Source organism: Bactrocera neohumeralis, unplaced genomic scaffold (genome assembly GCF_024586455.1).
Source record: "Bactrocera neohumeralis isolate Rockhampton unplaced genomic scaffold, APGP_CSIRO_Bneo_wtdbg2-racon-allhic-juicebox.fasta_v2 ctg3426, whole genome shotgun sequence".
NCBI lineage: Eukaryota > Metazoa > Arthropoda > Insecta > Diptera > Tephritidae > Bactrocera > Bactrocera neohumeralis.
This window is the reverse complement of record NW_026090730.1, coordinates 340-13,995: the sequence shown is the minus strand read 5'-3', so window position 1 is coordinate 13,995 and position 13,656 is coordinate 340. Positions and strand designations below refer to the sequence as shown.

Here is a 13,656-nt window from a genome sequence, read left to right as displayed (position 1 = left end):
GGTCTGATATATTTATAGCCATTGCAAATAATTTTCTGCATGTGTTTGTTGTTGTGCCGTTGCACCAAGAGGAAAATTCTGCAATATCTGCACCGTGGAAGGTTTTGCAAGAGCAAGAGGATCCCCATAATATGAGAATATCAAGCGACAGCTGATTTTGTATATGGAATGTAAACAAATATCAAGTGACAATTTAGGGCCGGCAAAATATGTATTCCAAAAACATCGATTAAACTAGAGCAGGCACCGATTATAATGAGTGGAATGTAAGTTTTCAAGTAGTTTTCAGCGAAAACTGTGTTTTCGTTTGACAGATTTTACATGGACGAAAACACAAGTTTTCGTGCGAAAACCAGTTTTTCCCACGAAAACATGTTTTCGTTGTCGGTCCGAACATAGTATAAAATATGCAGATTTCCAAATAAATGATTTCCTTGCAAACAAGGAGCGAGCGGAGCCGCGGGTTCAGACTGGTTCGCTTTATATTTTAGTAAATTTTTACAAGCCTCAAGATATATTCCTTTCTTAAGCTTTGCAAAAATAAAATTTTCTTCAACATTATAAGTTTTATTTTATTTTCTTGTTTACTCACTCTTTGATTACCTTTCAAAAATAGACGTTCGAATGAAATTGATGTATCCAATTGTATTTGAAAGCTGCAGCCTTACTTTGAGAAAACCTCACAACTCATTTGTGACGTTTATTTTGCGAGATTACTCTTGCTCAAACCTCACAAGAAAAAATCACAAAAGCTCACCACATGAGATAAAAAGCACTTTGCTGTGAACCAGCTGTTATTCAAAAGCCTTTGTATCCTTTATGTGCTCGGTAGTCTACATTTGTAGCATTTTTGCAGAAAAAGTTGAATAAAAAAAAATTTCACAACAACATGGTCTGAAATTTTCAGTAGCTTCCTAAAAATCAATTCTAAGCAGATTTGGCCACTACCTCGTAAAAAAAAATAGTTTACAGCACCCCCAGACCCTACTTTTCAAAATGACCATCTCCTGGAGGTTAGTCTACAAATGTAGACACCATTTAAAATGTATGAAAATTCACATCACTCTTTCACTCAACTCTAATTTTTTGAATAAGTTGGCTGTGCTTGCGTTACCGACTTTTCAGCGTATTTCGCAATAGCAGTAACTGTTTTTGCAGTGATTTATATTCAATATTCATATTGTGGGGATCAGTTTTGCATTGCTTCTCCAGCATTTCTTGGTGCATAATAATTTTAAATATTTGAAAAAACAACAATAAATATGTCTGGACATGCCTCAAACCGTCCGAAACGAGTCGTTAAACGGTAAGTGTGTCTTTTTCGATGATATGGATAATGTAAAAGAAAATTGTAAACACAGGCTAGGGTACGAAGAGCTTCAAAATCATATTGAGAATATATTGAGTGAGGTTGATGAAGAAGCAGAAGAGGGCCTAGATTTTGATGATTCTACTGATGATTACGTACCACCTGGTATAAGTCTTGAAGAAGACGATATTCGATCTGATGAGCAGATAGAAGGCGTATTGTTTGAAGCAGATTACGAGGAAGATATGGATTTCGAGGAGGAGGCTTTACTGTTGGCTCATCTTGTGCTACCAAAGGACTCATCGAGTCAAGTGTATTTGATTTGATTTTCACCCCATCGATGTTCGAACAAGTTCTAATTGATACTAACGCGAAAGCCGAAAAAACGTTTCAAAAGTGGAATGAACAAAACCTCAACGGAAAGAAGAGAATGTGGAATAAAGTGACAATTGTTGAATTGAGAGCATTCATTGGGCTCATATTTTTGGCAGGTGTTAATAAGTCTAACGATGAAGACATTGATGTATTGTGGATTACTGAAGCAGTTTGTTACTACCGTGCTGTAATGCCGAAGTATCGGTTGAAGGAAATTTGACAAAGTATGGCATTAAAGTCTGGTTCGCATGTGATGCAAAGTCTTTCTATCCTCTCAACTGCGAGATTTACGCTAATGCAGGAGAGAAGCGCTGAACACATGGAGAGCGACAGACTGCAAACTACATCTGTCACATATTAAAATACACACGTTCTTATGGGCAGTGTTATTTTGACAGCTGCACGACTACACGACTGCAGGCCGACAGTTGTCGTTCTCGCTAACTTCAATATCCGCCTATTTTTGCCAACGACAGTAGGACGACAGTAGAGTTGACAGTAGAATGGAAGATAGAAAGAGGAGGTAGAGTGGTGATGCCACTAATATGTAAAATTGTAAAATGTAAAATTATTCACAGCTTTAACAAACTTGATGTTATTTTACAAATAAAAGCATAAAATAGCTATATTATAGCTCTATTATATCATTTGTAAAAACAAGTGATAATTTAAAGCAAAAATATTTACCTATTTACTTATTTTTTGCATAAAAAATTTCACTTTGAACAAAATATTAAAATTTCATTGAAGTGAAAGGTATTAGTATGGCCACAACGAAATTGTGTACATGCAAAATGGACAACTGCGTTGTTTTGTGTACATGCCGGCCATTGTTATGTTGATAGTTGAGCGATTAGTCTACTTGCGGTAAGTATTATTTTAATTGTATAATATTTTTACATTTATTGTATGTAATTAGGTTTAGAAAATTTATTTCAGATTTGAACATGGATTTGGATGAAGTGTTAATAGAGGAAGAATTGCGCACTTCCTCTATTAACACTTTATTTTTGATGTCTCGCACAGAGACTATAAAAATTTAAGAAAAAAGAAATGACATGGAAACAAATTTCCACAAACACAAGGTTGAGCGGTAAGGCAAATTATAAATGAAATATATAAAATTCGAATATTAATTTCATTTCCAGAAACAGAATGCAAAAAGAGATGGAAGAGTATCCGAGACTCTTACAAGCGATGTAAACGCATGGAGCAAGTCGCTTCCGGGAGTGGCCAACAAACTCCACGGAGAAAATTACGTTATCTGGAAGCAATGTCATTTATGGAAAAAATTCCAAATTCAAGGCGGTAAGTAACGAAAATTATTTTTTTTTTAATACTGTATTTTACAGTACTATTAGCAGCATAAGCGAAGATTTTGAAAGTGTCCAAGACAATATAATTATAGATCCTTTAGAGGCATCCACATCATCGGCGACAATAGAAACGTCTCAGCCGGCATCTTCGGATGGACGTGGACAAAAGGTATATTTTATTTCTTTGTTTTGTTTTGAAAAATTTATTCATTAGTTTCCAATTCATTTTCGCAGAAAAATAACGGGGATGCGTTCGCAAAATTCCTTGAAACGGCAGGCGCGAGCATATGCACAATGATTAACGAATCACGATCGCGTAAAACCAATTCAATCGCACAACATTTTGCATCCTTAGCTACAAAAATTTCGGAAGCTGGTCTTCCGCCAGAAATGGTGACAAATATCGAGGCAAAAGTGTCTGCACTAGTGTTTGAGGAAATCAGCAATTTCTATTTGGGGTATTTGGGGTAGATTAATTGAAAATGTGATATATAGACTGATGATAGACTGAAAATATTTTTAGTTCAATTTATGTAGAAAATTTTTTTTTTTAAGTAGTAAGCAAAATTGAATTTCATGTTTTTTTGGTATATATGTATATAATTGTGATATTAGAAGTAACTTTTTTTATTTAAAAATGTGATATATAAGAAATGTTGAATATGTATGTAAATAGTCAAATAATATTTTTTTAAGTAGTTAGTAAGCAAAATTGAATTTCATGTTTTTTTGGTATATACATATGTATATAATTGTGATATTAGAAGTAACTATTTAATTTAAAAATGTGATATACCAGAAATGTGAATAGTCAAATAATATATTTTTTAAATAAATAAGTAATCATGAAGTACCTGTTTTAAAAATTTTTTTTATATATAAATATAGATATATATATATAGATATATATATATATACATATATATTGTATTTCTGGATAACTTTTTTAAATAAAAACCTTTTTTGTACTACAAACATAAACCTTGTGTTTTATTGATAAAAATAATATTGTATGAAAATAGTTAACATTATACGGCATTATTTGAAATATATTCTTTTAGGGTTTCACGTAACTGAAATGCGTTTGCAGTTGAGCGATTGGCTACTCTTGGTTGAAACGATTCAAGGGAATTTGCTTCTTCTCTCCAACGTCCGGGTATTTCTCTGTTACCTTCTGAGTGGTCAGCAAGTTCAAGGGTGAAGTAATTCCTGTCATTTTGTAACATCAAAAAGTTATGAAGTACTACCGTAGCTAAAACAATTTTGTCTGCATTCTTTGGGCAAGCATGTATTGTTGTATGCAATACTCTCCATCGATTGGCCAAAATTCCGAATGCGTTTTCTATGTGCACTCGGGCTCTAGACAACGCTAAGTTAAATTTGTCTTTATCTTCTGGTAAGTGGCGGCCGGGAAATGGTCGCATTAAATTTGGTTTCAGTGGAAACGCACTGTCGCCGACGTAATAATACGGAAAGCTATTCGTTGTACCCGGTAAGTTTGTGTCAGAAGGAACTTCCAGTGTGCCATTTAGCAACTTCTTTCCAAAGGCACTGCGGGCAAATATTCCACCGTCATTTTGGCTTCCTAGAGCACCGACATCAACATATGTGAACACGTAATTAGCATCACTCACTGCCATTAGTACAATGCTAAACGTTTTCTTATAGTTGTAGTACAACGATCCGCTATTTCTTGGGCTTGTTATACGAATGTGCTTCCCATCTATAGCTCCCAAGCAATTCGGCATTCCAGTCTTTACATAGAACTTGCTTGCAATATCTCGAAGTTCGTGTGCGTTTGGTGTTGACAAATATGCATCATGCAATTCATCCCAAATAGCGTCACATGTTTCGTATATAATTTTTCGGACTGTCGAAACTCCAAGTTTAAACGACCAAGACAGGACATTGAAATTGCATCCTTGTGCCAAGAAACTGAAATTGGTAAGCGTTTAAGTATACCAGTGTAATAATTATTTCACATTGACTTACATTAATGTTACCGCCAAACGAGTCTCAGGCAGAATTGGTTTTCTATTTGAAAAACGTTTTAATCGTTGCTTTAATAGCGACAACAATAAATTATATTTAGCAACGCTCATTCTCGTAGCTTTATAAAAATGCTCCTCATCCTTTTCCTTAAGCTGCTTGATGCATGTTCTATAAAATCCTTCCTCTTCGCGTGAAATATTGACAGGACGAACCCACCACCTTCGGGAGTTTCTATTTACCTCCTGGAACACTTCGTGTGCAGTATTGACAATACGTACAATATTAAGAATAGTCCTCAAACATTCCTCGCTTTCCATGGTTATTTTATTTATTGAAATTAAAAAATTTGTATCAAATTACTCAGAACGACAAAGAACGAAACAACTAACTATGACACTGTGTACATACAAAATTGACAGCTGTGTTTTGTGTACATGCCGGCCATTGTTATGTTGTTGCTTCTCACAAATGTACATGTAGTAAGGTGCACAACGACGTTTTCGTCGTGCTGCTGCAGTCTGTCGCAGCCATTGTGTTCACCACTAGAATGTCGTGCAAAGACTGGTTTAACCTTGGCAAAACACTGGAAGAACCATAATCTGTGATAACTTTTTTACTTCATTGAATCTGGCTAGGCAATTGATGTCGAAAGGGCTTCTCTTCTTGGTACTGTTCGTCAAAACAAAACATTTATGCCAAATGAAATGAAAGCAGACCGCAAACGAGCAGAACAGTCAACAAGTTTTGGCTTTCTCGAATCAAAATTTGCCTTGGTATCTTACGTGCCAAAAAAAGGAAAAGCTGTTATACTACTTTCCAGTACGCCCATGACAAATACTATTGCACCTGAGAAGAAAAACAAGCCACAGTATATCCATGACTACAACGCTACCAAAGGAGACGTCGATGCAATGGACAAAAGGCTTTCTGCATATTCCATGCGTTGGCCTTTAGCAATGCTTTTTAACATGCTAGATATAAGCGCTCTAGCCGGATTCATTATATATTCGGAAACGAAAGTTCCTGCGATGCATTGCAAAACAGCTTTTCATGCCAGCAATTGAACAGCGCTTTGAAAAGCCAAGGGTATTAGGCCATGCTCCAACACGCCGGGCTATTGAAACGGCACTCGGTAGTTCTCCTGTTTCCGGCACTATTGCGAAACACTTGCCTGGTATTTCTAACGGCTTTCAACCTATGCACCTTGTTCGTTGTCAAAATTGTGAAGCTGGAAAGTGTAAAACCACACGCAAGATTTGCAGTTGGTGCAAAAAACCTGTATGTTACACACATGCCACAATATTTACTTTGGGTAAATTTTGTACAATGAATGACATTTAAACATCTTCAACTTAACTATGTATCTAAAAATCATATATCTACATATATATATAAAACTAAGTGGCAAAACTTCCTGTTCGCATACTCCTCCTAGACGGATTGCCCGATTTCAATGAAATTTTCAGGAGTGATTGGGGTCTGTTTGGAGGGTGCACATAAGAAATTTAATATGTGTATCATTGCATGTTTTGCAAAAATTGCAAAAAAAAAAAATGATACATCCCGCCTATACAAATTCTCATGAAATAATGTTTTGCCGCAAGATTGGCAGTCCTGTCAAATGCCTTTTACTAATAAACAGAATCAACTTGCGGATGTTTACAATTAGTAAAAAACATTGACGCTGATCGTTTTTGTCTGTCATTCGTTCAAAAAATATGTTTCAAAATTGTGTGAATTTTTCTAAGATTTCAACGTGATTAACATTCTGCGTACAACACAAAGCAAGTGAGTATGGTTGTTGTTTCGTATGTGATGCCATGCGGTTCGATTGTCGCTTGAAAATGCGCGGTGTGTGTAAAAAAAAGTGTTTCAAAATTGTGTGTTTTTTCCAGATTTAATGCAATCGATTTGCTACCTTTATTCGAACCGATTTTGTGTTTTTCTGCTGACCGCGCAACACACACAAAGCAAGTGAGTATTGTTATTGTTTCGTAAGTGCTTACATGCGATTAGCAAATACACTGTTGGTGGGTCTTATTGCATATGCATTCTTATGTTAATATCAAGAAGAAATCAAAGCGAAGAGCAACGCGCTCAAGTGAATGCCCGAGGTAGAGTGGTGTACAGGGAGCGGCGTGCACAGATTAGAGCTAAATTCGCCGACAATCAACGGCCAAATTACCGTCAAGGCCGAGTTCCGCTCCGCCTTCGCGATCAAATGGAACTTGTTGGCTTTCACTACGATCCTGACTGCGACTACAGCCTGCATGGTGCCATTGGAGCAATGGATATTATTTGTACGCATTGCAATGCAGCGAAGTTTCGAGGAGAAACAGCTGGCATGTGCTGCTCCAGTGGCAAAGTGAAACTGCCTGCATTGGAACCGCCACCAGAACCATTACATTCCTTGCTCACTGGGGAATCGCCGACGTCTAAGCATTTCTTGCAGAACATACAAGCATACAATTCATGCTTTCAAATGACTTCTTTTGGTGCCACAAAGATCATTAGAGATTCATTTATGCCGACGTTCAAGGTGATTACTTTGCATGGAATTTCCAGTGAAACATTTGACATTTTAATTCTACAGATTCAGGGACAAATATACCATCGAGCAGGCTTGCTCATACCATTTGCCGACGCCGACTATCAATTTTTGCAAATATATTTCATCGGTAATGAAAATGACCAACTAAATCAACGATGTAACATTGCAACCGGCACAAGGCGAGAAATCGTACTAAATTTGCAAAGATTTCTCAATGAACACAATGAATTGATTCGATTGTTCAAAATCGCATTGGACCGCATGCCGTCTGATAACCATCGAATCGTCATCAGAGCAGACAAAATGCCGATGGGGCAGCATGCCAGACGATTCAACGCACCAACAATCGATGAGGTGGCAATTGTAATTGTTGGCGAACAGTTTGAATCACGAGATATTGTACTGCACCGTAGAAACGAACAACTTCAGCGTGTTTCCGAGCTACACCGTAGTTATGATGCATTACAGTGTCCGATATTATTCTGGAGAGGTGATGACGGCTATCACATCAATATGCGATTGATAAATCCAACTACTGGTAAAAAGTACAATTTCTGAGAAGAAATGTTACTTACGATTCAATATTTTGTGTATTGTTCATTTATAGGCCAAGAAACATCGAAAAAACTCAGTGCGATGAACTTCTATTCATGCAGAATAATGATTCGTCCGCAAGAAGACAACTACATCCTGAAATGTCGCAAGCTTTTCAATCAGTATTTGGTTGACATGTATGCGAAGATCGAGACAGAACGTCTCAACTTTATTCGATTCAACCAAGCGAAATTGCGTTCTGAAGAGTACATCCATTTGAGAGATGCCGTAATGAATAATGCAAATGTGAATAGCATTGGACGTCTAACAATATTGCCAGCCACATACATCGGCAGTCCGCGCCATATGCACGAGTATGCGCAAGATGCGATGTCGTATGTGCGCCATTACGGCAGACCGGATCTGTTCATAACGTTCACGTGCAATCCGAAGTGGAATGACATCAAATGCCATTTGTTCCCCGGTCAATCAAAAACTGATCGTCACGACTTAACAGCACGTGTATTCAGGGAAAAGCAAAAACATATGTGAACACGTAATTAGCATCACTCACTGCCATTAGTACAATTCTAAACGTTTTCTTATAGTTGTAGTACAACGATCCGCTATTTCTTGGGCTTGTTATACGAATGTGCTTCCCATCTATAGCTCCCAAGCAATTCGGCATTCCAGTCTTTACATAGAATTTGCTTGCAATATCTCGAAGTTCGTGTGCGTTTGGTGTTGACAAATATGCATCATGCAATTCATCCCAAATAGCGTCACATGTTTCGTATATAATTTTTCGGACTGTCGAAACTCCAAGTTTAAACGACCAAGACAGGACATTGAAATTGCATCCTTGTGCCAAGAAACTGAAATTGATAAGCGTTTAAGTATACCAGTGTAATAATTATTTCACATTGACTTACATTAATGTTACCGCCAAACGAGTCTCAGGCTGAATTGGTTTTCTATTTGAAAAACGTTTTAATTGTTGCTTTAATAGCGACAACAATAAATTATATTTAGCAACGCTCATTCTCGTAGCTTTATAAATATGCTCCTCATCCTTTTCCTTAAGTTGCTTGATGCATGTTCTATAAAATCCTTCCTCTTCGCGTGAAATATTGACAGGACGAACCCACCACCTTCGGGAGTTTCTATTTACCTCCTGGAACACTTCGTGTGCAGTATTGACAATACGTACAATATTAAGAATAGTCCTCAAACATTCCTCGCTTTCCATGGTTATTTTATTTATTGAAATTAAAAAATTTGTATCAAATTACTCAGAACGACAAAGAACGAAACAACTAACTATGACACTGTGTACATACAAAATTGACAGCTGTGTTTTGTGTACATGCCGGCCATTGTTATGTTGTTGCTTCTCACAAATGTACATGTAGTAAGGTGCACAACGACGTTTTCAGTTCACTGTCGTGCTGCTGCAGTCTGTCGCAGCCATTGTGTTCACCACTAGAATGTCGTGCAAAGACTGGTTTAACCTTGGCAAAACACTGGAAGAACCATAATCTGTGATAACTTTTTTACTTCATTGAATCTGGCTAGGCAATTGATGTCGAAAGGGCTCTCTCTTCTTGGTACTGTTCGTCAAAACAAAACATTTATGCCAAATGAAATGAAAGCAGACCGCAAACGAGCAGAACAGTCAACAAGTTTTGGCTTTCTCGAATCAAAATTTGCCTTGGTATCTTACGTGCCAAAAAAAGGAAAAGCTGTTATACTACTTTCCAGTACGCCCATGACAAATACTATTGCACCTGAGAAGAAAAACAAGCCACAGTATATCCATGACTACAACGCTACCAAAGGAGACGTCGATGCAATGGACAAAAGGCTTTCTGCATATTCCATGCGTTGGCCTTTAGCAATGCTTTTTAACATGCTAGATATAAGCGCTCTAGCCGGATTCATTATATATTCGGAAACGAAAGTTCCTGCGATGCATTGCAAAACAGCTTTTCATGCCAGCAATTGAACAGCGCTTTGAAAAGCCAAGGGTATTAGGTCATGCTCCAACACGCCGGGCTATTGAAACGGCACTCGGTAGTTCTCCTGTTTCCGGCACTATTGCGAAACACTTGCCTGGTATTTCTAACGGCTTTCAACCTATGCACCTTGTTCGTTGTCAAAATTGTGAAGCTGGAAAGTGTAAAACCACACGCAAGATTTGCAGTTGGTGTAAAAAACCTGTATGTTACACACATGCCACAATATTTACTTTGGGTAAATTTTGTACAATGAATGACATTTAAACATCTTCAACTTAACTATGTATCTAAAAATCATATATCTACATATATATATAAAACTAAGTGGCAAAACTTCCTGTTCGCATACTCCTCCTAGACGGATTGCCCGATTTCAATGAAATTTTCAGGAGTGATTGGGGTCTGTTTGTAGGGTGCACATAAGAAATTTAATATGTGTATCATTGCATGTTTTGCAAAAATTGCAAAAAAAAAAAATTATACATCCCGTCTATACAAATTCTCATGAAATAATGTTTTGCCGCAAGATTGGCAGTCCTGTCAAATGCCTTTTACTAATAAACAGAATCAACTTGCGGATGTTTACAATTAGTAAAAAACATTGACGCTGATCGTTTTTGTCTGTCATTCGTTCAAAAAATATGTTTCAAAATTGTGTGAATTTTTCTAAGATTTCAACGTGATTAACATTCTGCGTACAACACAAAGCAAGTGAGTATGGTTGTTGTTTCGTATGTGATGCCATGCGGTTCGATTGTCGCTTGAAAATGCGCGGTGTGTGTAAAAAAAAGTGTTTCAAAATTGTGTGTTTTTTCCAGATTTAATGCAATCGATTTGCTACCTTTATTCGAACCGATTTTGTGTTTTTCTGCTGACCGCGCAACACACACAAAGCAAGTGAGTATTGTTTTTGTTTCGTAAGTGCTTACATGCGATTAGCAAATACACTGTTGGTGGGTCTTATTGCATATGCGTGTGTGGGTATAATTCATAGTTTAAGATGTAGTTTTAGGATAATTTTTCAATTTTTATTTATGAACTTCAAATATGCATACTCTAGAAAATGCCTCGACTACGCCAACGTAATACAGTTGGCAGGCATACGAGTGATTCACGTCGAGAAGAAATCAAAGCGAAGAGCAACGCGCTCAAGTGAATGCCCGAGGTAGAGTGGTGTACAGGGAGCGGCGTGCACAGATTAGAGCTAAATTCGCCGACAATCAACGGCCAAATTACCGTCAAGGCCGAGTTCCGCTCCGCCTTCGCGATCAAATGGAACTTGTTGGCTTTCACTACGATCCTGACTGCGACTACAGCCTGCATGGTGCCATTGGAGCAATGGATATTATTTGTACGCATTGCAATGCAGCGAAGTTTCGAGGAGAAACAGCTGGCATGTGCTGCTCCAGTGGCAAAGTGAAACTGCCTGCATTGGAACCGCCACCAGAACCATTACATTCCTTGCTCACTGGGAATCGCCGACGTCTAAGCATTTCTTGCAGAACATACAAGCATACAATTCATGCTTTCAAATGACTTCTTTTGGTGCCACAAAGATCATTAGAGATTCATTTATGCCGACGTTCAAGGTGATTACTTTGCATGGAATTTCCAGTGAAACATTTGACATTTTAATTCTACAGATTCAGGGACAAATATACCATCGAGCAGGCTTGCTCATACCATTTGCCGACGCCGACTATCAATTTTTGCAAATATATTTCATCGGTAATGAAAATGACCAACTAAATCAACGATGTAACATTGCAACCGGCACAAGGCGAGAAATCGTACTAAATTTGCAAAGATTTCTCAATGAACACAATGAATTGATTCGATTGTTCAAAATCGCATTGGACCGCATGCCGTCTGATAACCATCGAATCGTCATCAGAGCAGACAAAATGCCGATGGGGCAGCATGCCAGACGATTCAACGCACCAACAATCGATGAGGTGGCAATTGTAATTGTTGGCGAACAGTTTGAATCACGAGATATTGTACTGCACCGTAGAAACGAACAACTTCAGCGTGTTTCCGAGCTACACCGTAGTTATGATGCATTACAGTGTCCGATATTATTCTGGAGAGGTGATGACGGCTATCACATCAATATGCGATTGATAAATCCAACTACTGGTAAAAAGTACAATTTCTGAGAAGAAATGTTACTTACGATTCAATATTTTGTGTATTGTTCATTTATAGGCCAAGAAACATCGAAAAAACTCAGTGCGATGAACTTCTATTCATGCAGAATAATGATTCGTCCGCAAGAAGACAACTACATCCTGAAATGTCGCAAGCTTTTCAATCAGTATTTGGTTGACATGTATGCGAAGATCGAGACAGAACGTCTCAACTTTATTCGATTCAACCAAGCGAAATTGCGTTCTGAAGAGTACATCCATTTGAGAGATGCCGTAATGAATAATGCAAATGTGAATAGCATTGGACGTCTAACAATATTGCCAGCCACATACATCGGCAGTCCGCGCCATATGCACGAGTATGCGCAAGATGCGATGTCGTATGTGCGCCATTACGGCAGACCGGATCTGTTCATAACGTTCACGTGCAATCCGAAGTGGAATGACATCAAATGCCATTTGTTCCCCGGTCAATCAAAAACTGATCGTCACGACTTAACAGCACGTGTATTCAGGGAAAAGCAAAAACATATGTGAACACGTAATTAGCATCACTCACTGCCATTAGTACAATTCTAAACGTTTTCTTATAGTTGTAGTACAACGATCCGCTATTTCTTGGGCTTGTTATACGAATGTGCTTCCCATCTATAGCTCCCAAGCAATTCGGCATTCCAGTCTTTACATAGAATTTGCTTGCAATATCTCGAAGTTCGTGTGCGTTTTGGTGTTGACAAATATGCATCATGCAATTCATCCCAAATAGCGTCACATGTTTCGTATATAATTTGTCGGACTGTCGAAACTCCAAGTTTAAACGACCAAGACAGGACATTGAAATTGCATCCTTGTGCCAAGAAACTGAAATTGATAAGCGTTTAAGTATACCAGTGTAATAATTATTTCACATTGACTTACATTAATGTTACCGCCAAACGAGTCTCAGGCTGAATTGGTTTTCTATTTGAAAAACGTTTTAATTGTTGCTTTAATAGCGACAACAATAAATTATATTTAGCAACGCTCATTCTCGTAGCTTTATAAATATGCTCTCATCCTTTTCTTAAGTTGCTTGATGCATGTTCTATAAAATCCTTCCTCTTCGCGTGAAATATTGACAGGACAAACCCACCACCTTCGGGAGTTTCTATTTAACTCCTGGAACACTTCGTGTGCAGTATTGACAATACGTACAATATTAAGAATAGTCTCAAACATTCCTCGCACTTTCCATGGTTATTTTATTTATTGAAATTAAAAAATTTGTATCAAATTACTCAGAACGACAAAGAACGAAACAACTAACTATGACACTGTGTACATACAAAATTGACAGCTGTGTTTTGTGTACATGCCGGCCATTGTTATGTTGTTGCTTCTCACAAATGTACATGTAGTAAGGTGCACAACG

General features: G+C 37.7%; 2 protein-coding genes, 1 long non-coding RNA gene and 1 pseudogene across 3 annotated transcripts; 3 read left to right on the top strand and 1 right to left on the bottom strand.

Moving 5' to 3' along the window:
• Positions 1-2,893: 2,893 nt before the first annotated feature.
• LOC126766987 (uncharacterized) lies at positions 2,894-3,169 on the top strand. The gene is made up of 2 exons (XR_007668978.1): positions 2,894-2,992; positions 3,037-3,169. It is a non-coding gene; the product is annotated as an uncharacterized LOC126766987 (long non-coding RNA).
• Positions 3,170-3,965: 796 nt separating this feature from the next.
• On the bottom strand, positions 3,966-5,469 carry LOC126766986 (uncharacterized). The gene is made up of 2 exons (XM_050484624.1): positions 4,993-5,469; positions 3,966-4,935 (listed from the first exon to the last, which is right to left on the bottom strand). Exons 1-2 carry the CDS (start codon positions 5,307-5,309, stop codon positions 4,029-4,031), a joined length of 1,224 nt encoding a protein of 407 aa, XP_050340581.1. The 5' UTR covers positions 5,310-5,469; the 3' UTR covers positions 3,966-4,028.
• Positions 5,470-7,213: 1,744 nt separating this feature from the next.
• On the top strand, positions 7,214-7,995 carry LOC126766989 (uncharacterized). Its single transcript, XM_050484626.1, has 3 exons — positions 7,214-7,531; positions 7,586-7,906; positions 7,957-7,995. The coding sequence occupies exons 1-3, from the start codon at positions 7,214-7,216 to the stop codon at positions 7,993-7,995; spliced, it is 678 nt and encodes a 225-aa protein (XP_050340583.1).
• Positions 7,996-11,367: 3,372 nt separating this feature from the next.
• On the top strand, positions 11,368-12,148 carry LOC126766988 (uncharacterized; annotated as a pseudogene).
• The last annotated feature ends 1,508 nt before the right edge of the window (positions 12,149-13,656 follow it).